Source organism: Ovis canadensis, chromosome 15 (genome assembly GCF_042477335.2).
Source record: "Ovis canadensis isolate MfBH-ARS-UI-01 breed Bighorn chromosome 15, ARS-UI_OviCan_v2, whole genome shotgun sequence".
NCBI classification, from domain to species: domain Eukaryota; kingdom Metazoa; phylum Chordata; class Mammalia; order Artiodactyla; family Bovidae; genus Ovis; species Ovis canadensis.
Genome location: NC_091259.1, coordinates 73,789,941 through 73,814,517, shown reverse-complemented (window position 1 = coordinate 73,814,517; position 24,577 = coordinate 73,789,941). Strand labels below are relative to the sequence as shown.

The 24,577-nt window shown below is 46.5% G+C and overlaps 1 protein-coding gene across 1 annotated transcript; it reads left to right on the top strand.

Annotated features, from left to right (window-relative positions):
* The first annotated feature begins 2,482 nt into the window (after window positions 1–2,482).
* COMMD9 (COMM domain containing 9) lies at window positions 2,483–16,902 on the top strand. The gene is made up of 6 exons (XM_069555129.1): window positions 2,483–3,084; window positions 10,276–10,401; window positions 11,870–12,009; window positions 13,596–13,630; window positions 14,473–14,576; window positions 16,098–16,902. Exons 1-6 carry the CDS (start codon window positions 3,034–3,036, stop codon window positions 16,236–16,238), a joined length of 597 nt encoding a protein of 198 aa, XP_069411230.1. The 5' UTR covers window positions 2,483–3,033; the 3' UTR covers window positions 16,239–16,902.
* The last annotated feature ends 7,675 nt before the right edge of the window (window positions 16,903–24,577 follow it).

Sequence of the window (24,577 nt, the reverse complement as noted above, 5' to 3'; positions counted from 1 at the left end):
ACTTGGACAAGTTAACTTGACTTCACTGTGCCTCAGTTCCCCTTATGTAAAATGGTAAAAATTACAGTACTGTGTGTGTGTATGTGTATCACATCAGATTGACATAGGAAGTAAATAAACCAAGAAGTGCAAAATGATTAGAATGGAGCGTGGCACATGTATTAAGTAAATCTATTTAATACATTTATTTAATAATACAAATGTACATTTATTAAATAAATTGGTGTCATTAAGTAAATGAAAGCAAGCACAGATCCATATACCCAGTACTGGAAAGAGATCAGACTAGGTTTAACAAAAACCAGAGTGTGAGACCAAATCATGCAAGTAAACTCTGACATTCATTCTGCTGCTTCCCATGTAACTGTTCACGGCTGAGAAACTGCTAGAAACTCTTCGGGCCGTAGACACACCTTTAGCTGCAATATGGCAGTGGCAGTGTGGGCTGTCCCGGCAAAATGGGATGATCTGATGCAGGTTGCAGGCCCTGCCTGGCACTGACTGAGCCCAGGATTCCCCTCACAGCATGCCGGCCCACAAGGGCAAGGAGAACTGTTAGCTGTCTCCTTCCACTGGGGCAAGTGGGTGTGATCCACATCATTTTTTGATCAACATCAGCTTTAGCTGAAGTTCAAGAGGCTCAGAGAAGTTTAAGAATTTGTTCAAGTTAGTTAACAACATGGAGAGCTCGGATTCTACTTTAGGTTAAATTCTAAAGCCCTTATGTTTTTCTGCCTCCATGGGATAGTTGTTATTGCTATGTAACAAATTACCTCAAAGCTTAGCAGCTTAAAGCCACAAACACTCATAAGGCCAGAGATCCAGGAATGGTCTAGCCAGGCAGTTCTGGCTCAGAACCTCTTGTGAGGTTGTAGTCGAGGTGTTGCCCATGACCACTGCCATCTCAACGCTCTACCTGGGCTGAGAATCTGCTTCCAAGCTCGGTCATGAGGCCGTTGGCAGGCTTTTTAGTCTCTGGCTGGCTACTGGTCAGAGGCTTGTTTTTCACCATACGAATCTCTCCAGAGAACTTTTCGTATCATGACAGCTTGTTTTCCTGGGAGCAAGAGATTCAGGAAAAAGCAATCAGACCAAAAAAAAAAAAAAAAAAGAGTACTGAGAAGCTGTCTAGCTTATAACTAACCTTAGTTTAAACTAAGTTAACTAAAAGTTAGTTTACAACTAATCTTAGATGTGACATACCATCACTTCTGACACCTGCTATTGGTCACACAGACTAATTGTGGCACCATGCAGGAGGGGACTTCACAAGGGTCGGAATACCAGGGAGCAGGGGTCATTGAGAGCCATCCTGGAGGCTGGTGACCATTCTGCCCATCTTCCCAAAGTAAGACAGAAAGCACAGACCTGCAAATAATAAGGTGATATCCTGCAGAAAAGTCTGAGAAAGTAATTTTTTAAATTTATTTATTTTAATTGGAGGCTAATTACAATATTGTGTTGGGTTTTGCCATTCACTGACATGAATCAGCCACCAGTTTCTGAGAGCTTGTTAACAAACATTTAATTCACTCAAAGCAGTGGGTGGTCCTATGGATACAGGCAGAAGTAAACCTAGAGTTTACAGGGACTTATTGGTAGAAAAGAAAAATCAAGCCATGTGGTCCTGGGAGAAAAGAAGAGGAAAAGGCCAAGAAAGAGAGCTGGAATCAGGACTCCAGGACAAGGTGGACAGTCTTCTAGTCCAGATAGAGATTCGTTCTCAACAGCCTATGTCTGTTGTCCCGGGCCTGGACAACATCCCCACAGAAAATGGGAGACCAAAAGGAAGAGGGGGGAGAAATAGAAGGCAGAAAAACTAATGACCAATTTCTGGATTCACAGTTAGACATTCTTTCTCTGGCTGAAATTCATCAGAACCTGTTTTGAGCCAGATTTCATGAAGGAACTGGGGATGGAAAAAGAAAGACAACTAGATAGGAAAGATGCATAAGGGAACTGTCAAGAGGTTGGGGGATGGAGGGCAAAGGAGGTAGGTGGTTCCTTCAAAACCAAGTTCCAGGACTTTACAATTTGAATCTGTTCCAAGATGGGATCTAATCACTGCGCAAATCAAGAGTCCTGTACTGTCCACTCAAAACCACCCTTACATTTGTTCCAATTATTTTGTTGAATCAATGAATTAAATCATTTCCACGAACCACACCTCCCATCCCGCCTATAGGTGTCACAGGAACCTAGTTAGGTAATGTCTTTCATTGGATTCCCTTTCTACTTCTCCCTAAAACTTCCCCACCTGCTTATCAGCATGTATCTCCTCCAGGACTAGGGAAAGTCATCAACACCTCATTTGGATAAGGTTAATGCTACCAGCTCGTACCTACCCCAGGGACAAAAAGGAAACCTTACACGTGAAAGCAATCTTCGAGACAGGTGGGGTGGGGGTTGGGGGGTACATTCCAAGAATTTGTAATGACGTGCTCAGCCACATTTTAATTCCGAGCGGCCAGGTACGATAATCGCTCCAGAACAGCTACGTTTCCAAGGCGCTCCTCAAGCCTGCAGATGCAATTCCCCCAATCAGCCAGCCCATCCACACGAGCGGAGAAAATCAGTTTTCCCGGGACCTGGCGAGTAGACAAAGTTTTAAGTGGCTCAGTAGTGTCCGACTCTGCGCCCCATGGACTGTAGCCTATCAGGCTCCTCTGTCCATGGGATTTTCCAGGCAAGAGTATCGGAGTGGGTTGCCATTTCCTGCTCCAGGGATCTTCCCGACCCAAGGATCGAACCCGGGTCTCCCGCATTGTAGGCAGACGCTTTTAGCGCCTGAGCCACCAGGGAAGCCATTTTTTTCCCCCTGAAAACTATCCAGCGCCTGCGTCCTGCAAATCCCACGGCCCTCGAGTCTCCGGGCTTGAGCAGTCCCGCCTTCGCGCCTCCCCACTCCCTACCTCCGCAACTCAGGCCGCTCCCGCCACCCTGAACGACTACAGCTCCCGGTACGCCTCGCGCGGCTATCGGAGCCACGTGACCGCGCTTCTACGCCTATCTCGGTCACGTGACTCGGGGAAGATGGCCGCGCTGACGGCGGAGAACTTTGCAGCTCTCCAGAGCCTACTGAAGGTAAATGGGAGGGGAGGGCTGGGGACAGCGCAAGATGGGCCTTTGTCTCCGAGACTTTGGACAGAGGAGGAGTTGAGAATAAACCAACCCTGATTTGGAGCCACGACTCTGCCACTGCCTCTCACTGTGACCCCTGGCAGGTGGTTGCGCCTTTCCGAGCTTTTTGATAGTAGGAACAAAATTAGTATCGCTTTGACAGGATAGTGGGGAAAACAAACAAGACAATGTACTTGGAGGTGCTGTACGAAGGTGCCTTACTAAAAGCCTCTGGGGCTGGCTTTTGGGATTGGCGCATTGGGGTAGTAATCGCTAGATCCGCCTCACCAGTTCCCCATGCACTTTAATTTTGAGATCTTGATTTACAGGCAGTTGCGAGAAAAACAAAACAAAACAAAAAAACACCCTGTACAGAGAGATCCTATTTGCCATTACCCAGTTTCCCCCAGTGGTAGCATTTTGCAAAGCTATGGTATGATAGCACAACGAGGATATTTACACTGATAGTGAAGATGCAGAACATTTTCCATCCCCACGGGGTTTTTCTTGTTGCCCTTATAGAGCTACACCCACTTGCCCTCAGGCTTCAGTCCCTCTCTGAACTCTGGCATTCACTAATTTGTTCTTCATTTCTATACTTTTCTCAGCTCAACAATGTTCTATAAATGAAGTAATACAATATACAACCTTTAGGGACTGGCTTTTTTCTCTGAGCCTAGTTTTTTGGAGATTGATCCATGCCGTATGTATCAATCAGTTCAGTTCAGTTCAGTTCAGTCACTCAGTCCTGTCCGACTCTTTGCGACCCCATGAATCGCAGCACACCAGGCCTCCCTGTCCATCACCAACTCCCGGAGTTCACTCAGACTCATGTCCATCGAGTCAGTGATGCCATCCAGCCATCTCATCCTGGGTCGTCCCCTTCTCCTCCTGTCCCCAATCCCTCCCAACATCAGAGTCTTTTCCAATGAGTCAGCTCTTCACATGAGGTGGCCAAAGTACTGGAGTTTCAGCTTTAGCATCAGTCCTTCCGATGAACACCCAGGACTGATCTCCTTCAGAATGGACTGGTTGGATCTCCTTGCAGTCCAAGGGACTCTCAAGAGTCTTCTCCAACACCACAGTTCAAAAGCATCAATTCTTCGGCGCTCAGCCTTCTTCACAGTCCAACTCTCACATCCATACATGACCACTGGAAAAACCATAGCCTTGACTAGACAGACTTTAGTCGGCAAAGTAATGTCTCTGTATCAATAGTTTTTTCTTTTTTATTGCTTAGTAGTAGTCCATGGTATGACATTGGCAGGTTTTTTTGCTATTACAAATAAAGCTGCTGTAAACACTTGTATACAGTTTTTTTGTATTGAGCCTAAGTCTTTAGTTCTCTGAAATGAATGCCTAGGAGCACAATTCTGGATCTTTTAGTAGTTGCATGTTTTGGGGTTTTTTGTTTTGTTTTTATGAAACTGCCAAAATTTCCAGAATGCCTGTACCACTTTACATTTGCAACAGCAGTGCATGAAGGATCCAGTTTCTCCCCATCCTTACCAGCATTTATTGGCATCACTATGTTTTATTTGAGCTATTCTGATAGGCATGTATTTCTATCTCATTGTGGTTTGAATTTGAATTTCTCTAATGGTTAAGGATTTTGGACTTCTTTTCATGTGCTTGCCATCTGTATCTCTTTATCTGTTTATGTCTTTTGTTCATACTCTTAATTGCATTGTTTGCTTTTTACTTTTGAGCTGCTTTATATATTCGAGAGTGTAGTCCTTTGTTATATATGTGGTTTGCACATATTCTTTCCTAGTGTATAGCTACAGAGAATTGGTGGCTCACCGAGCAGAAATGTATCGTCTTCCAGTTCTGGAGGCCAGAAGTATGAGATCAAGGTGTCGGTCAAATTGGTTCCCTCTAAGGGCTTTGAGGGATGGTTTGTTTCATGCTTCCCTCCTACCGTCTGTTGGTTTCTGGTAATATTTGATGTTTGTAGTCTCTGCTGTCACCTTCACATGGAGTTCTCCCTGTTGGCATCTCTGTTTCTAAATTTCCCTTTTAATTACGGCATCAGTCATAATGGATTAGAGTTCACCCTGTGTTCCTTGGGGCTTCCCTAGTGGCTCAGATGGTAAAGAATCCGCCTGCAAAATGGGAGACCTGGGTTCGATCCCTGGGTTGGGAAGATCCCCTGGAGGAGGACATGGACCCACTCCAGTATTCTTGCCTGGAGAATCCCCATGGACAGAAGAGCCTAGCAGCCTACTGTCCATAGGATTGCACAGGGTAGGACATGACTGAAGTGACTTAGCAGCTCAGCACATATGTATGACCTTGTCTTCACTAGTTATATTTTCAGTGTGCACGCGTGCATGCAATCCTATTTCTAAATGAGATTGCATTTTGAGATCCTGGGAGTTATGACTTCAATAAGTAAATTTTAGGGGGACACAGTTCAGCTTGTAACAGAAGCTTTTGCAGAGCAAAGGTTTTAATTTTGATGAAATACAGTTTTTTTTAAAAAATTTCCTCATATGAACTGTGGGTTTTTTTTTTTTTAAAGAATTGTATTCTTGGTATACATTCTCACAACTCTTTGTGAAGCCATAGCTCTCAAAAATTTCACCTATTTTTTGCTTATAGTTTTGTATATTCCATTTATATACCTTTTAACATTTAATCTGTGACCAGTTTTGCCTTAATTTTGTATAAGATGTGTGAGACACTTTGAGGTTCCCCCCCACTCCCCGCTTTGGCCTATGAATATCCAGTCATTCAAGTACCATTTGTTGAAAAGTCAGTTTCGTCTGTTGAATTGCTTTTGCAATTTTGTCAAGAATCAGTCAGGCATATTTCTATAGGTCTTCTTCGGAGGTCTTTGGTTTGTTCCATTGATCTATTTGTTTATCCCTCTGAAAATACCATATATTCTTGATTACCATAACTGTATAATAAGTCTTAAAATCAGGCAGGTGGATTCCTCCTACTTCATTCTTTATCAAAATTACTTTAGCTGTTCTAATTCTTTTGCCTTTCTATATAAATTTTAGAATGATCTTGGATATATCTTAAAAAAAAAGAAAATTTGCTGAGATTTTCATAGGAATTGGGTTAAATCTGTTTATCATGTAAGAGCAAATTGACATCATTTTAATGTGTTGGATCTTCCAATCCATGATCATGATGTGTCTCCCCATTGATTGAGATCTTTGATTTTTTTAAATCTGTGCTGTGTAATTTTCAGCATACAAGTCCTGTACATACCTTGTTAGATTGATTCCTAAGTAGTTCTTCTTTTTTTTTTTTTTGAGCAGTTGCAAATGATATTGTACTTTTAATTCCAGTGTCTGCATGTTCATTGCTAGTGTGTAGAAATACACCTGATTTTTGTATATGTCTCTTGAATTTGCAAACTGCTGACCTCATTTATTCTAATAATTTTTTGTACATTTCTTTGGGCCTTCTCATAGACTGTCATGCTGTCTGCAATAGGGACAATTTTATTTCTTCCATTCTGATCTGCAAACCTTTTCTTTCTTCCCCTTGCCTTGTTTTAGTGGCTAGAATTTTCAGCACTATGTGGAGTAACCGTAGTGAGAGCAGACAGCTTTGTCTTGTTCCCAACTTTAGTCTTTCATTGTTAAGTATGCTGTCTCTAGGTTTTTTGGTAGATGCTCTAAAGCAAGTTATGGAAGTTCCCCTTTATTCCTAGTTTTATGAGAGTTTCCATCAAGAATGGTTGTTGAATTTTATCTACTGCTCTTTCTACATTGATTCATATCCTGTGATTTTCTTCTTGAGCCTGTTAATATGATGGACTACATAGATTTTCAAATCCTGAACTGACCTAGCTAGCATCCCTGGAGTAAATTCAGCCTGGTTATAGTGAATAATGCTTTTTATATATTGCTAAATTCTGTTTGCTAGTATTTTGTTAAGGATCTTTGCATCTCTTTTTATGAGGGATATTGGTCTATTGTTTGGTTGGTTTTACATATATTCTCTGTCTGATTTTGGTATCAGAGTATTGCTGCCTTTGTCAAATGAATTGGAAAATGTTTCCTCTTCTGTTTTCTAGAAAAAGATTGTGTAGAATTAGTTAATTCTTTCTTCGAATGTTTGTTAGAATTCTCCAGTGAAACCATCAGAGTCTGGTGATTTCTTTTCTAGGGGTTTTAAAATTACAAATACAGTTGCCTTAATAGTTACAGGACTGTTCAAGTTTTCAGTTTTATATTGGGAGAGTTGTGGTAGTTTGAACCAGTGTTTTGTTCCATCGATTCCTCTTTTTTCCTGTTTTCATTTTTTTGGATGTCTGCTCTTTGTTATTTCCTTCCTTCTTCCTTTAGGTTTATTGTGCTCATGTTTTTCTAGGTCCTTGAGATGAGAACTTGGGTTATTTTTTTTGAGTTTTCCTCTTTCCTAATGTATGGATTCAGTGCTGTAAATTTCTCTCTCGGCACCATCTTGGCTGTATCCCAAAAATTGGGGTGTTGTATTTCATTTTCATTTATTCACTTGAATAAATGAAATAAGTTATTTCATATATTTTTAAGCTTTCCCTTGAGACTGTCCCTTTAGTCTGTGGATTATTGTTTCCAAATGTTTGGACACATTTCTCTGATCTTTCTTATCGATTGCTAGTTTGATTCTATTGTGTTCATTGATAGCACTCTCTGTATGATTTCAGTTCTTTTAAATTCATTAGGGTTTGTTTTTTGGCTCAGAATATCATCTCTCTTGGTATATGTTCAGTGAGCTTTTGACAAGAGTGTGTATTCTGTTGTTACTGGGTGGTGGTCCACAGATGTCAATTAGGTTGATTGATGGTGTTGCAGAGTTCTCCTGTATCCTTGTTGAATCTGATCTAGTTGTTGTATCAGTTGTTGAAAGAGGGGTGTTAAGGAGTCCAGCTGTATTTATGGATTAGTCAATTCCTCCTTTCACTTCTGTTTTTGCTTCCCATGTTTAGCAGCTCTCTTGCCGAGTGCTTACATTCAGGACGTCTTCTTGGTAAACAGAACTTTTTATCTTATTTAATGTCCCTCTCTGTCCTGGTAGTTTTCTCTGCTGTGAAGTCTACTTTATCTGATGGTCATGTCGCCGCTCTTGCTTTCCTGATTGCTTGCATGATCTCCTTTTTCATTCTTTTACTTTTAATCTGTTTCTGCCATTATATTTAAGGGAGTTTCTTGTAGACAGCGTTTAACTGATCATATTTCTTAATCTAGCAGTCCCCAACCTTTTTGGGACCAGGGACCATTATTTTTGTGGCAGACAATTTTTCCGCAGACTGGTTTGGGGGCTGTGATTTTGATATGATTCAAGCACATTACATTTATTGTGCACTTTATTTCTGTTATTATTATCTCACCTCCACCTCAGATCATCAGGTATTAGATCCTGGAGGTTGGGGACCCTGGTTTTAATCCACTTAGTCTTTATTTTTTGTTTCTTTAATTTTGCTGTGGGTTATTTGACCAGTTGACCATTTGGGGGAATTCCATTTTGATTTATCTATAGTGCTTTAAGATGTAATTCTCTTTATAACTCTTATAGTGCTTGTTCAACTTATTACGTTTATTTACATAACATCACAATCTCAGTGGCAATATCTATCATCATTTTACCAGGTAGAGTGAAGTAGTCCCTTATTTATGATATAGTTATCTTAAATACTTCTTCTACATACAGTTAGAGCCACATCGGACAGTGGCTTTTCTTTTTTGCTCGTATGTCCCAGACTTTGAGCTGAAGAAGAGGGTCACCCAGGAGCCCAGTGGGTGAAGACAAAGAAACTCCAGCAAATATTTGCTTTCTCTTACCAAAGACCAAGAAAGGGATAACTTAAGAAGAGAAAAAACTGTTAAGACAGTAACTGTTCTGCTCCACCAAAGCACCACAGAAAAAACTGTGGCCCCGCAAAGGGAAACTGTGTCAGCAAAGGCTGGTGGGGGGGGGCGGGGGCACAGACTCCGCCTTGTGAGGCTGTGACAAGGTGTTTCAGCGGCCCCATCAGTTGGTGTCAGAGAAAGCCAAGTAGGTAGCTGGACTTCCCTCCCCACCAGCGGGTTCCACCACCCTGGGCATGAGTGGAGACTACACGGAGCCAGAACTTCCGCCTCTGCTCTGTGGCAGCAAGGAGCCCCCACATTAGAGTGTCAGCAAGGAGCCCCACATTAGAGTGTCAGCAAGGAGCCCCGCGTTTAGAGTGTCAGCAAGGAGCCCCGTGTTAGAGTGTCAGCAAGGAGCCCTTGCGTTAGAGTGTCATGAGGAACCAATAGGGGAGCTGGGCTGTCATCTCCTTTGGTAGTCATGAAGCCGCATCCTCCCTACACACACACACACACACTCCCCGTGCTGCCTGAGCCGTGAAAGAGAAAGCCAGCTAAAACAGAAGATTTAAACAAGGTCCGCAGTCTCAGGACATAATGTGACTGTGTCATTCCTTGGTCATGAGGGCCCTAGGTCTGCCTTCTCTCCCTTTTCAGTGTTGTCTTACATTTCTGTAAAGTGCCTGGGGAGTTTAGCTGTGTGTAGCAGGAAAAATAAGAAAGAGTACAGCCGCATCATCTTCCCAGAAATGGAAGCGTCCTGTGCCCTCTTAGGTGTTACGTCTTGACTGAGACTGTATTATGTTGTTCAGTTCAGTTCAGTCGCTCAGTCGTGTCTGACTCTTTGCGACCCCATGAATCACAGCACGCCAGGCCTCCCTGTCCATCACCATCTCCCGGAGTTCACTCAGACTCATGTCCATCGAGTCCGTGATGCCATCCAGCCATCTTATCCTCAGTCGTCCCCTTCTCCTCCTGCCCCCAATCCCTCCCAGCATCAGGGTCTTTTCCAATGAGTCAACTCTTCGCATGAGGTGGCCAAAGTACTGGAGCTTCAGCTTTAGGATCATTCCTTCCAAAGAAATCCCAGGGTTGATCTTCAGAATGGACTGGTTGGATCTCCTTGCAGTCCAAGGGACTCTCAAGAGTCTTCTCCAACACCACAGTTCAAAAGCATCAATTCTTCGGTGCTCAGCCTTCTTCACAGTCCCAACTCTCACATCCATACATGACCACTTGAAAAACCATAGCCTTGACTAGACGGACCTTAGTTGGCAAAGTAATGTTCTTAAGAAATGTATTTTCAGAGTCTGAGTTTGTTTCTTGTTTTGTCTTTTTCCATCTGTGAATTAATTTATAGGCCTCCTCGAAAGATGTTGTCAGACAGCTGTGCCAAGAGAGCTTTTCCAGCTCAGCCCTTGGCTCCAAGAACCTCTTGGATGTTACGTGTTCCAGCTTGTCCGTGACCCAGGAGGAGGCAGAACAAGTAAGTGTGGTCAGAAACGACCTCTGGCCACTGGCTTCTCAGCTCATCAGTCTCTCCGTTGACGTCCCAGCCACTGCCACGTCCAAGGGAAGTTTTCCCCTGAATTGTCTGTTGACATTATAGCAAACTTAAAATAGATGATTTTTTTTTTAATGTTAGGGAACTTAGTGGGAACCTGCTGTGTATCACAGGGAGCTCAGCTCTGTGCTCTGTGGTGGCCTGGAGGCACCCCTGTAGGATGAGGGGGTGAGAGGGAGACCCAAGAGGGAGGGGATATATGTATACTTATAGCTGATACACTTTGGTGTGGTTTAGTTGCTAAGTCATGTCCGTCTCCTGTGACCGCATGGACTGTAGCCTGCCAGGCTCCTCTGTCCATGGGGATTCTCTAGGCAAGAATACTGGAGTGGGTTGCCATTTCCTTCTCCTGATACCGTTTGTTGTGCAACAGAATCTAACACAGTATTGTAAAGCAACTATGCCCTCCGCCCTCCCAAAAAGCTATTGTCATTGAACCTTCACATTGTTATGATAAATGAGGCATGGATAGGAAGACTATACCCAGAATCAGAGCTCTTGACCATTTCCTTTTCAGATTTGTTACCTAGACAGTGAGCACAAAAACCACACTTGTGCTTTTCTGAGCTGAGCAACCTCTCATGGCATCTGAGAAAGCCCTAAGGCAGAGAAAATTACCTCCAGAGCATCTTGTTAGGTTCAGCTAAGCAGTGTGATACTTACAAGACGAGGACAGGCCACACTTGGCTACACATGCACTTGGAACGACACGGGGTGGAACCTGGACCATGTCCTAGCAGGGCAGCGCCAGGCACTCCTTCCACAGGGGGCTCTGCACAGCCAGCCTGGAGCTCTTTGCTCTCCTCGCCCTCCCTGGTGACAGCTAGGGGTAAGGAGGTGACATTCCAGCCACTCTGGATGAAAAGCCCAAACTCCCCCGGAGCCAGTACCAGTGCAGTAAGCACAGCTTTGGGCACTGGCAGGGACCATGTGACCACACTCAGGGAAGCCCAAACCGTGGGCTCTGGTGTCTCCACAGGCCTCCCGGTCCAGCGGCAGGGACCAGTGCAGCGTTGCCTAGTAACACAGCTGACTTGCCGCTTCTCTGACATTACCAGGGGAACAGGCTAGAAAGTTAGCTTAAGGTCGGAGTCCGTGTACCAGGAAAAAAATGGGCTTTATTAGCCCTTTGCCCACCAGCAGAGAGACTTTCTGGCAGGTTGATAGCATCCTTGGTCGGGCAGCTGCATGTCCTCTAAGCAACAAGTGAACTTGGAGGCGGGCTGAGGCACGTGGGCATCAGCGGCTGGGCCCCCGGGGCCTCTGCACTTCTGAGACCCAGCGTGAGTGACAGTGGCAGCGTGCAGCAGGCCCTCTTCCCAGCAGGGGATGGCGCCCTGTCCCCTGTCCCAGTGCCCCTCACCGCCCAGGCTCCCCGTCTGCCCCGCAGCTGCTCCAAGCCCTGCACCGCCTCACCAGGCTGGCCGTGTTCCGTGACCTCTCCTCCGCCGAGGCAATTCTGGCACTCTTTCCTGAAAATTTCCACCAAAACCTCAAAAACCTGCTGACAAAAATCATCCTGGAACATGTGTAAGTGCTCATTTCTTGAGAGTTTCTTATAATGCTGGTAAGTTTTAATTTCTCTTCTAGATAAAATATGCTCATTCTTGAAAGGCAGGCACAGGTAAGCAAAAAAGAAGAAAACCATTAAATCCACCACCCAGAGGGTTAGCAGTGTTCATTCCTGAACAGCAGACCTTTTTCGAGGGGTGTGCTTTTTCCATTTACACAGAGAGGGAGGGATTTTTGTTTTGCTTTTGTGTTTAACACAGTAGTGTCGTGCCGTTTTATAACTTGCTTGTTTTCAGTTCACAGTATTAATGTGAATGATATTCCAGGGTGATAAATATTTACCTTCAGTATTATTTTTAATGGCTAACTGTATTTCATTATATGAAGAAATTATGTACAATTTAGTTAATAGATACCTTAGTGTTAGACATTGAGGCTGTTGGCAGTTTTCACTTCAGTGAACACTTTATTGGGGAACCTTTGCCCACATTGTGCTTAACTATTTCCTTGCTGGTAAATGGTGATACTGACGTTTGGCTTTTTATTATCAAGTCAGCCATTGGAAAGATTGCACCAACTACTTCTCCATCAGTAGGATGTGGGTGTGCCTCTCTCCCACACCATCACCTGCACTGGGGGAGTGTTTTTTTTTTTTTTTTTTTACTTCCGAGTTTTACACATGACAAACGGTACCTTATTTCAATTTACTTATCTTTGGTACTGGGTTTCCCAGGTGGTGCTGGTGGTAAAGAACACACCTGCCAGTTCAGGAAACACAAGAGACCCGAGTTCGATCCCTGAGTCAGGAAGATCCCCTGGAGGAGGGCGTGGCAGCCCACTCCAGCATTCTCTCCTGGAGAATCCAATGGACAGAGGAGCCTGGAGAGTTACAGTCCAAAGGGTTGTAAAGAGTTGGGCATGACTGAAGTGCCTTAGCATGCTCGCATGAATCTTTGGTACTAGTGATGTTAAATATCTTTTTCATGTTATTGATCATTTTTATTTCTTTTGTGAATTATCTGTACATTTTCTAGCTGGGAAAATCCTTTTCAGTACATACAATTTAAGCAGAACTGATTAACTACTGGTTAGCAACAGGCTTGAACAGACCTCTGAGATAATCACAACGGATAACACTTACTTACCAAGGGTTTTGTTGCTTATTTAGAAACCTTCTCACGGGTAACCACACTGTACTCTGACTCTGCCCCTCACTGTGGCGTGATTTGCTGTAACGTTAGTTCTGTCTGGGTGTGTTTTATGTAAGGTGCCAACATGGTGTAGCTGCCTAGTAACAAAGGATGAGTTGACCTTTTCTGTTTTGTCTCTGAGAACAGTAGTACAGTGTGCTTACAGGGCATTTAGCCTTCTCTTGTTTCTCCTGAGCCGTGAAAACTGATCACCTGTGGCCTGTGCATCACTCGAGTCTGTAAAACAAATAGCTGCTCCTTGGAGGAGGGCATTTCTGTGGTCCTCTCCTGTCAGGAGGGGATTGTAGGTTTGAAGGTCACTAGAAGCGGAGGCCCAGGCCCACAGGCCTCATTATCGGAAGACTCAGTTGGCATCCCTTTTCCATTCTGTTTTTCTCATCTTTCCCTAAACAGATCTGCTTGGAGAGCTGAAGCCCAAGCGAGTCAGAGTGAGTACCAAGGAACCTGCCTCTTCCCCCACCCCCCTTCCTCCCCAGCCCTAACCCTGAATCTGCTGGAGTTTTTAACTAAAACCAAAGTGAATTAACCCAATCCCAAACCCAACAGTGGTGGTTCTGCATTTCTTTTTAATTCTACTTTTTAATATTGTTTCTGATTATAAGGCATGTTGTTAAAAAAAAAAACAAAACCCAATGTCCAAAGCAGAAAGTATTTACAATGACTGTGTTTCCATTAGAAAACAAATTAACCGTAATTGAAATTATTGTGAAAGAGTGAATAAAACTGGGTGCTTGATAAATGGTCACTAAACTTGGTCACAGTGCTGCAGAACTCGGCCTGCATTAGCTCATTTAGTCCTCCCAGCAACCTTGTAAACAGGGTGGGGGTCATCTCCATTATACAGATGAGCAAACGGAGGCTTAGAGGATAAACAGGAATACTGAAGCCAAGCCTGTGGATCTCTCAAACAAAAGCTCTTTCTGCTGTTGGCACAGCTACACATTTCCCAAGACTGAGGCCACGGCCTCACCTTCTCTACCGGTGTCATTCATTCCTCCTTCGCCCTTGATGTCTGGAGGGCTGGGTGTTCAGGCAGAAGCCTGGACGTGCTGTGCACCAGGAGTCCACACTATAACAAGTGCGGGGGCCATGAGCAGTGGTCAGGAAGGCCCAGGGCTTGCTGTGGGGTCTTGGGTCCCATCTCTCTGTCTCCCTCAGAGCCTTGCTATGGGGACTAAGGGCCTTACACGTGTGCAGCCCTTAGAGCTGCAGGTTGTAAAGGCTTGGTTGCTCGGTGGTGCGAGGGCTGAGCTCAGCTGTATCCCTGCAGTCTCTCTGCCGCGCCTGGTGGACCTGGACTGGAGGGTGGACATCAAAACCTCCTCAGACAGCATCAGCCGCATGGCCGTCCCCACCTGTTTGCTCCAGATGAAGGTATGTCCACCATCATGCTCACTGGAAGGCAGGGGGGCGGGCATGCAGGATCTGTGTCCCACAGACCAGCGGAAATGCCAGTCTCCAAAATCATGGTATCTCTGTGTGTGTGTTTAGTTGCTCAGTCGTGTCTGACTCTTTGCACCCCTTTGGACAGTAGCCCGCCAGGCTCATTTGTCATGGAATTTTACCAGGCAGTAATACTGAAGTGGGTAGCCATTCCCTTCTCCAGGGCATCTTCCTGACCCAAGGATCAAACTTGCACCTCCTGTGTCTCCTGCATTGCAGGCAGATTCTTTACCTGCTGAGCCATCAGGGAAGCCCCTAACCCCATAAATTAAGAAATTGTAGCACCCCTAAAGTGCAGAGTGTTTATTTAGAAAGTATACTTGAATTAGCATAGTACAGTCATAAAAAAACCTATACCAAAAGTAGAAATATTTTTTAAAAAATAAGACAGACATGAAATACAAATTTTAAAAATAATTTGCTGAACCTAAAGGTTACCTTTGACACTTAAACAGGAAGGTTTGGCTTTAACAATAGGAGCACGCACTCAAACGTCAAGTTGTCTTCTTGGTAAGTGTGGTATACTTGACTGAATTCTTGTCCAAACTAAGGGGGCTGTCGCTGTTTGTACCATGCTGAACAGGGGCTCCTATTAGCAGTTGGAGAAATGTCAGTTCTTCATTTTATTGTTCACATGCAGTTGCCTCATTGGTGGTATCTTCACAGTTATTTTCAGGAGTCTTTTTAAGTCACATACCTATTTTTAGGGTTTGTTTAGTTAAAACCTGGGCTTCCCTGGTGGCTCAGATGATAAAGAACCTGCCTGCAATGCAGAAGATCCAGGTTCGATCGCTGGGTCGGGAAGATCCCCTGGAGAAGGAACTGGCAACCCACTCCAGTATTCTTGCCTGGAAAATCCCATGGACAAAGGAGGCTGGTGGGCTACAGTCCATGGGGTTGCAAAGAGTTGAACACGACTGAGCAACTAACAGTTACAGGGTTTTTTTTTTCAGTTTTTAGTTAAAACTAGATAAGGTAATGCTGTATTTAGTTAACCAGCAGACAGCCAGAAACTCAACACCGGTGAGAAAATGAAAATAAAGGGTGCCTCTAACAACTTAAGTTTTTAACTGTTAGTGTAAGACTTAAAAAAGATACAACTTTTTAAAAAAGATGCAAACACATGTAACTCGAGGTTGTAATATTTTTCCTGCATGCTGGCGGATTCTTACATACCCGTGGAGCCCTGGCCTGAAGTGCCAGCACGCACCCAGGCAGTGTTTTTCACTCGCGCTGAGTTGGGGGTGGGAGGGTGGGGGAGCCTGGGCTTCTCTGATTCCTGTTCGGAGCCCCTGAGACGGCTCCCGCCCTGCCCCCATTTGCTGGGTAACTCCAGGACTAGCGCTCGTGACTTTGAGCAAAGAGCCTCTCCTCAGAGCTTCACCAGAACCAGGTAAGGCCTGCGGGTTGAGGAGAGGCGGCCTTGACTCTGGGGAAACGTTCTCTTCTCAGATCCAGGAAGATCCCAGTCTGTGTGGGGACAGGCCCTCCGTGTCGGCCGTCACCGTGGAGCTGAGTAAGGAGACGCTGGACACGATGTTAGACGGGCTGGGCCGCATCCGGGACCAGCTGTCCGCCGTGGCCAGCAAGTGAGGCGGTCTGCGGGCCCCGACGCCCTACCCACTGCCCCCCAGCACATGGCGGCCCCCGCAGCGCCCGCCGCAGGGGTCGGGAGCCGGCAGGAGAGGGGCTGGCATCCAGAAGGCGCAGCAGCTGGGTCGGGAGGAAGCAGCCGGGCCCCCACGCGTTTCTCCTCACTCATCTTCCTTTTCCTCTTTCTGAAGCGGGTGGGCAGAAGCCAGTGTCACCACAAGGCTCCTGGGGGGGAGACTTCAGGACCGCTGTGGCGGGAGAGGAAGGGAGCATTGGCTGGGTCAGCTGCCTCTGCCTGACTGAGTGGGCGATTCAGGCCCAGGTTGTGGTGCTTGTCTTAGTAAGTCCCTGTCCAGTGTTCACTCTGCTGGCGGAGCTTGCTTCTGCTCTGGAACACGTGCAGGGAGTCAGGCAGGCGATGTCCACAGTCCTGCTGCTCTGTCGGAGGAGCCAGACCAACCCCACAGGGCAGGGCCCCCGCAGTGTGCCCGTCTCCCTGAGCCCAGAGCCTCCCCGAGCCCTTCATCCCTGCTGGACCGCCTTTGAGCGTAGAAAGTGGGAATTCATCCCCTTCTTCATGGAGCCAGTGCCCCTTCCTTGATATAATGGGACCACTCAGGGTGAAGAAGTGGGAGTGATTGGAAATAAATACCAGTTGTAAAAACTTTGTGAATCCAGTCGCTTCTGTAGTTTGTCCTTGGCTTGAGTCATCACCTTGGACCAGTGCTGCCTCTCATTCGTAAAGAGGATCTGTCTGCACGTCATCCTTCCTGGCTCATCTCATGACCATACTGTGACCTGAAACTGGTCCTGGGCACTGGCCCACCTTCCACATAGTCTGTTGCATAGAGCAAGAGCAGAGTTGACATCAGCAGGTGCTTCTCACGAGAGCTTTGATGAACGCACTCCCCAGGACTTTCTTGGTGGTCCCGTAGCTAAAACTCCATGCTTCCGATGCAGGGGGCCTGAGTTTGATCCCTGGTCAGGGAACTAGATCCCACATGCTGTAACTGGTACCCATTTCAGCCAAATAAATAATAAAAAAAAAAGAAAGAACTCCTTAAGGAGTTTAACTGGATGGAATTGTTACTGTCACATGCCTGACACGTCCCAGGGGCTCAGTGTAAGAGGTGCCCCTTATCCATATCACTCAGTAGCAAGAGCCTGCAGCCTGCTCTGAGTGCTTTATTTTGGCGACTTCTTGGGTTATGTGTGTGGATGGCGTGCTTGGGAAGATGGATGGAGGAGGTGGGGCCTCAGGTTAAGAGGATGCACTTGAGCTCAATTCCTTCCCACCCTGAGTTTTTACTTTTTTTTTTTTTTGTAATTAAATGGGAATAATAATTGCATCTGCTCTGTAGAATTTTTGTGAAGATTTAAGTGGTATAGCAAACCTAAAAAGCACTTAGCACTATTAGGGCAAATAAAGGCTGGATACTGTTAGCTTTGGTTATTAATGGGATGGAGAGTAGAGAGCTCTCTGTGCTCATTGTTTCATCTACTGTAACGGAGTTCATATGACTATGAGTGACTGTCCTCTCTATATCAACAATGAAGTCAGCTCATCCAGGTAAAGTCACCTGCTAGTAAGTTGCCTCATCAGATCTTGGGCCCAGGTCTCTCTACCCCACAGGACTCTGCAAGGGGCTTAGAGTTCTGTGACTTCAGCTCTGTTTGGAAAATACTGGAACTGAAGTAGAGATAAGAAATCTTCTGCCCCTGCCAGTGAAATGCTAGGGAAGTCAAGAAAAAAAAAATCCCCAGACTCCTCTCTGCCGTTTCCTGGAAGCTGAGCTACCTTCTATTAAAATGGCAGTTCTTAAAAAAAAATTATAATAAAATAAAATGGCAGTTCTTGACCTATTTGGGGCTATATCCATTGAGAACCTAATGAAAACCCTGAATCCTTTCTGTAGGAAATGAACACTAAATTTTTTATATTCAAGGACAAGTATTCATAGACCCTGGTGGCCAGCCCAGCATCTCCAGGTTGAGAGCCCCTGGTCTCAGCCTCAGGTAGAGTTCAGCCTTGTCATGACTCCATCCCTCTCCTTTTTCCTTCCACTCCCTGTGACCCATAGACAGAGATCTCCAAATAACCTGTTGGCTGAGTTTGCCGTGGGATTCCATAAGAAATTTTTAATTAATTAATTTATTTTAATTGGAAGCTAATTACAATATTGTAGTGGTTTTTGCCATATATTGACATGAATCAGCAAGAAATTGACTTGAAGCAGGAAGCCCGGCAGAGGTGTCTGGACAGCTGGACATTCCTTTAGCCAGATCCACCTGAACAAAACTGGGTGCGTGACAGTGAGAGCATTCAAGAGATAACATTGAGGAACTTCCCTGGAGGCCCAGTGGTTAAGTCTCTGCACTTCCCATGCAGGGGATGTGGGTTCCGTCCCTGATCAAGGATCTAAGATCCCACATGCCACGTGGTGCAGGCGAAAAATGGTAAGTGTCTGCTACCCTTCTCTGCTCATGCTCATTTAAGGGGGTGGTTTCCCCATCATTAGCACGGACTGTTTGTAACTACCATATTAATGGTTGGCCTGACCCTATCTCAGAATGAACCTCCTAGCTTCTACATCAAAGGAAGTTCCTTCATTCAATGCTTGTCTGGTTTCCCAGTAGTACTAATGAGCAGTTAGCTGCAGACTGTCCTTTCCTTAGGTTGCAGCAAGGTTTGGGTGTCCAGGCTCCATCCATGAAAGGGCCATGGTAGATCTCAGTGATGGCCACCCCTGGCTGCCCAGCACTGTCCACCCAGCCAGCCACAGGGATGAGCAGATGGCTCAATCCTGATAAATGTATGTGTCCCAGGGAGATTGTACATGACTCAGGTTGGGCCAATCTTATCTTTCCCTATGACTTTTTTTGGCTGAAATTGGCAACAAAGACCACCTCCTGCCTCTCAGCTGTGATAGTAGAGCCATGCTTGGGTCCCTGTTCCCCCACACAGACAAAGCCCATCTGCAGTAGGAGAGGCTCGCCTGGAGCAAAGCAGAGCCCCAAAGTGGGGAGGAAGATGAGAAAATCCAATGAAGCCAGGCCCAGTCTTCCTCCTCCTGTTTCCATCAGGATGGGTCAGGTTTGTGTTAAAATGGACTGGGATGCATTTTTATCCAGAATGGTAAGACACACAGACACAGAAATGATTGTCACAAGGAAGAAGTTTCTACTCCTGAATGTCTTGCAGGACTAATGGGAAAGAATCACAGTTGGCCTGGAGGCAGAATAGCATGGTCCAGGGCCTTTATTGGGTTTCCCAGGTGGCTCAGTGGTAAAGAACCAGCCTGCCAATGCAGGAGCCCCAAGAGATGTAGGTTCGATCCCTGGGTCAGGAAGATCCCCTAGAGGAGAGCATGGTGACCCACTCCATTATTCTTGTCTGGAGAATCCCACGGACAGAGAGGAACCTGGTGGGCTACCGTCCATGGGGTCACAAAGAATCGGACAGGACTGAATGGCTAACACTCTGTGAGGGCAATAGTGTGGGGGATGGGAGTGGTGATAAGAGCAGGCACGCAGAGCCTCTACTGGGGGTTTCACAGGAAGAAATGGAGATGTAAGCATAGGATTGGCTAGGTTGGATAATTTTGGTAGGCTCTGGGCTACAGGTGTGGCCCTTGCTGTTTAGTACCTGGTCTTGGGGTGACTCAGGGCAGGGAGAATACTGGCTTGGGTGTGAGAGTTTGATAGAAGACATAGTTGGGATTGTGGGTGGGGATTGGTTGGCCTGTGTATCACAGGTGTATTCTCAGGGAGCTGTTTGCTCTCTCTAGGGATTAGCTAGCCCTAGAAGGTCAGTCTCTCTGAGGTTGCAGTGACTTTTACACAACAGAAGTTTATTTTTTGCTACACAGTCAATGCAGCTTGGGGACTCTGTTCAACAGTAGTCACTAAGGGGCCAAGGACATGGAAATTTCATCTCAACACATGCCTCCCCATTCACCGAGGCAGGACAGGGAAATCTGACAGATTGCATGCCTGCTGTTAAAGTTCTGTCCAGATGGCAAGGGTAGTCACGTGGTCACACTGGACTTTGAAGATGGCAGAGAACGTCAGTCCTTCCATGTACCAGGAAGGAAGAAATGAGATACTTGCAATCAGATCTGATAACTACTGCTCCCCAACAGCAGAACCAAAGACTCCATTTTGCCTAAACTCATTTGTACTTAGAAACAAAAGAATTGTAAGAACACACGTGTCATCTCAGCACCTTTTCTCATGATGAACCTCATCACCCATGTGACACTAGAAACGTGTGAAACATCTTCCCAAATACCTTACTGCCTGTTCACCTTGCCCTCCTGAAGTCAGTGGAGCATGGTTCCTTCAGGATCCAGGCATTTACTGAGGAAGAGTCACTTCAGAGACAGCCAGGGCTGAGTTAGAACTCCAATCTGGGTCTTTCAGCTCAAAGGTCTGTACTCTTTCTTGCCTTGATTTTGGGAAAAGAAAACCTGAGTTCTTTACAGATAGTGAAACTTGACCCTTAATCTGACAACATTCCGCTCCCTCGCTCAGAAAGCAGAAATCAGTTCTGCTTCCCCATTTCCTGCTTCTGGTGATTATCAGGTTCAAAGACAGTGAGTGACCTGGGGACCAGACGTGCGAGTCTTTCCCACACAAGCCAGCTCTCTGAACACACGTGGTGGGCGCCACGTCTAACGGTCGTTAGTCAAGCTCTGTGCTCTGATAGTTACAGATTTCCAGGAAGTAAGTCCGGCGCGATATAGAGGCTCTTGGTTATTTTGTTCAGTAAACTGAGATGTTACCAGAAATGAGAGAGGGCTTTTATTACATTTTAAAAATATTTTCATTTGGAAACCATTGGCTCCCTGGCATTTTGAAAGTTTTCCAGTGGTTGGACATTTACAAGAACTATTTTGAACCTGTAGCTGCTGACTTTCAAATACTGATCATTCCTAAACATTCTCTCATTTGCATGATGCTGACTTTGGTACAACTTCCTGCTTTATTTAGTGCTCACATTTCTGGGCTTTAAAATTGTCCTTTTTAGAACTACTTTAAGAAAGAGAAAAAAAAGATTTCTTAGTAGTAGTTCCTGGATGGTGGGCTTCCCTGGTGGCCCAACGGTAAAGAATCTGCCTGCAGTGCAGGAGATGGGTATTCAATCTCTGAGTTGGGAAGATCCCCTGGAGAAGGAAATGGCAACCCACTCCAGTATTCTTGCTTGGAGAACGCCACTGACAGAGGAGCCTGGTGGGCTACAGTCCATGGGGGTCTCAAAGAGTCAGACATGACTGAGCTACTAAACCACAATTTCCTGGCTGCTCTCAGAGGACCCTAATCTCCAAGGAGAGAGAACCAGTCTTCACTTGAGGAAATGTCAAGAGCACTTAACTGGAAAGCTGAGCTTCTACTCACCCTGGGCTCCTGGGAAAGACTCTGGTTTTTCTGCCTCCTCTGTAAGTGGAGATAACTACTCAGGGCAATGCACCTCACAGATTCATAGTAAACTACGAAGTAGACCCCTTGACTGAAGGGTGGGCCTGCCTTGGCTCTTCGTCTCAATGTTGCACTTGCCCTGTGACCTCTGACACATAGCACACAGTGAAACACAATCCTGTCCCAACAAGTTGAATCATAAATGAGTTCAGAGATGCTTTGGGATATCAGAAGACTCTGGGGTCAGTATAAACTTACACTGGATCACAGCTCAGGAGTTGGCCTCTGGTTAGAATTTCGGGAACTCTGATCAAGTTCCCACTTCAGGGAGTAGATGCCCCAGGAAACGTTCGTTGGTGTCCCACCTGCCTCCAAGGACACACACGATTTGACACCTGTTAGTAAATGATGGTTGACGTATATCGCATTGATCAGAATGGCAGACGCGTGGAATGAATGTAGATGTGAAGTTCTCTTCCTAAACCTACCCGCAGTGCCCGCTTTCACCCCAGACCAGTTCATCCAAGCACCTGCAGAGGGCGCTGTGGTGACCGTGAAAGTCGCTCATGGACTCTGCGACCCTACGGCCTATACACTCCATGGTATTCTCCAGGCAAGAATACTGGAGTGGGTTCCCTTCTCTGGGGGATCTTCCCAACCCAGGGATCGAACCCAGGTCTCCCACATTGCAGGTGGATTCTTTACCAGCTGAGTCACCCCAAGCCTCAAGCTGTGGCGAATGTGCCCAACTGGGGCCATTCTCCCCTCTTGCCAGCAAGCTTTCAGGCCTGGGCTGCCCTCAGCTCTGTGGGCACGGGGCGGTCGCAGAGCAGTCTCCCAGCCACACTAGTTTCTGGTCTTGCTTGTGTTGGAGGAGGAGGCCATTGGCGCCGTGGGGGATAGGAGCAGGGAGCCTGCTGGCCAAGGGTCGGTGGAGGGCAGAACTCTGGGCTCCGGCCACTATGACAGAGGTCAGGGACAGCATTTCCAAGGGAAGCGCTGAGTTCATTCCAGCTGCTGGGGCTGGGTTCATGGCTGGGGGGCGGTGCGCAGAAGCAGAAAGGAAGACACTCGCCCTGGGCCTGAGAAGGATGGCCACACAGTCCAGGCCTTGCCACGCCCTCTCTCTGGAATGTCCTCCTTTATCCTGGCTGAATTCCTATTAACATTTATCCCTCTGGATTCAGGAGCAGCACCTAACAGGAACCTATTAAGTCAATTTAACTGCCTGTCTGGTCTGCCTATATTTCTCCCATCATGGGTCTTGTCCTGTGCTAAGTCGCTTCAGTCATGTCCAGCTCTTCGCGACGCTATGGACTGTAGCCCACCAGGCTCCTCTGTCCATGGGGATTCTCCAGGCAAGAATACTGGAGTGGGTTGCCAGGCCCTCCTCCAGGGGATCTTCCTGACCTAGGGATAGAATCTAGGTCTCTTATAATCTCCTGGAGGCGGATTCTTTACCACTAGTGCCACCTGGGAAGCCCCTCACTGGTCTTGGAAACACTGCATTTTAATCATCGAAATATTTGCCTCTCCCACCCTTTTCCTCCCCTGTGGCCCCTGCACTGTCCACTGTATCCCCATCACCTCTGTGCACAGGTAATAGGCACCTCCTTTGGCACTGAATTTCCTGCCTCTGGCTGAAATGGGGCTCTGTCCCCAGGGTTACTCCTATAGCAGAGCTCACTTGTCACTTGTTACATCCCCTTTATTGACCCAAGAGTCTTGGGCCCAGAAGCCACACCCGCAGGGTTATTTTCCACCCACGCCTCACCGGAGCGCAGCTGGAGCTTCCCCAATATGCCCAGCAGGTGGCGCAGTTGCTCTCTTTATCGCCCCACCCGGGCTAATAACCGGAAACAAAGACCGGTGCAGAGCAGGGTAGGTGGGGAGGTGGGCAGGCCTCTCCTCGGACCCTGGCTAGGATCCAGGCCCCCGCCCTTACAGAACTCTCCCCTTCGGGCTCAGAGCAACAGATGCGAGAGAAGCAGGAAGGTGGGGGCAGGGCTGGGGGCCGATTCAAGGCTGTTCCCAGGGCTGAGGTCGGAAGCACTCATCACTTCCACCGCAGGCTGGTGGGCGGAAGATGCGACTCTTCCCAGTAAGGTTTTGTTAGTGGCAAAGCCCACAGGCCTTGTATTGCCTCACTTCCTACCTAAATCCTTGGGCAGGTGGTGGAGCAAGGATTCAAGGCCACGTCGTCTGGGAGTCAAGTCCCGGTTTCTTCATCTCCAGAAAAGAGAGATTAAGTGTAATTTTTCCTGACAAGGCCGCTTGGAGGGGATTAATTATAGATGAAGGAGTCTGAGAAATGGAGGCTGCCCAATCCGTGATGGTTAAACTTCACACAGAGACACCTTTCTGGGGCAGAGCCCCTACAAATCAGGGGACTTTTCAGTTCCTTTCTGCCAGCCCATGGACTGTAGAGTCCAAGAAATTCTCCAGGCCGGAATATCGGAGTGGGTAGCCTTGCTCTTCTCCAGGAGATCTTCCCAACCCAGGAACCAAACCCAGGTCTCCCGAATTGCGGGCAGACTCTTTATCAGCTGAGCCACAGGGAAGCCCTTTCTGCCAGCAGGGGGATGTGATGGGTGGGGTGGTGGCAGCGAGGGGCCTCCTGAGTGCTTTCCCCGCCTCCCATCCTGCCTCTCCTGGCCTCCCATCCTGCCGCCTCGCCGCTGCAGGTGTTTTCTAAATGGAAATCTAATGCCATCCCTCACCTAAAATCCTGCAATGCCCTCTGTGCTCTCAGCACAAAGGCCAAATTCAGAAAAATGTCATTTGCTGCTCTTGACAATATGATTTCTCCCTACATTTTAGTTCCATGAAACAAGATTAAAGAAATGGGCTTCAATCAGCATAAACTGCGTGAGGTCTAGGGGCAGGAGTGAGCGCTGGGTGATGATTCAGGACAACTCTGG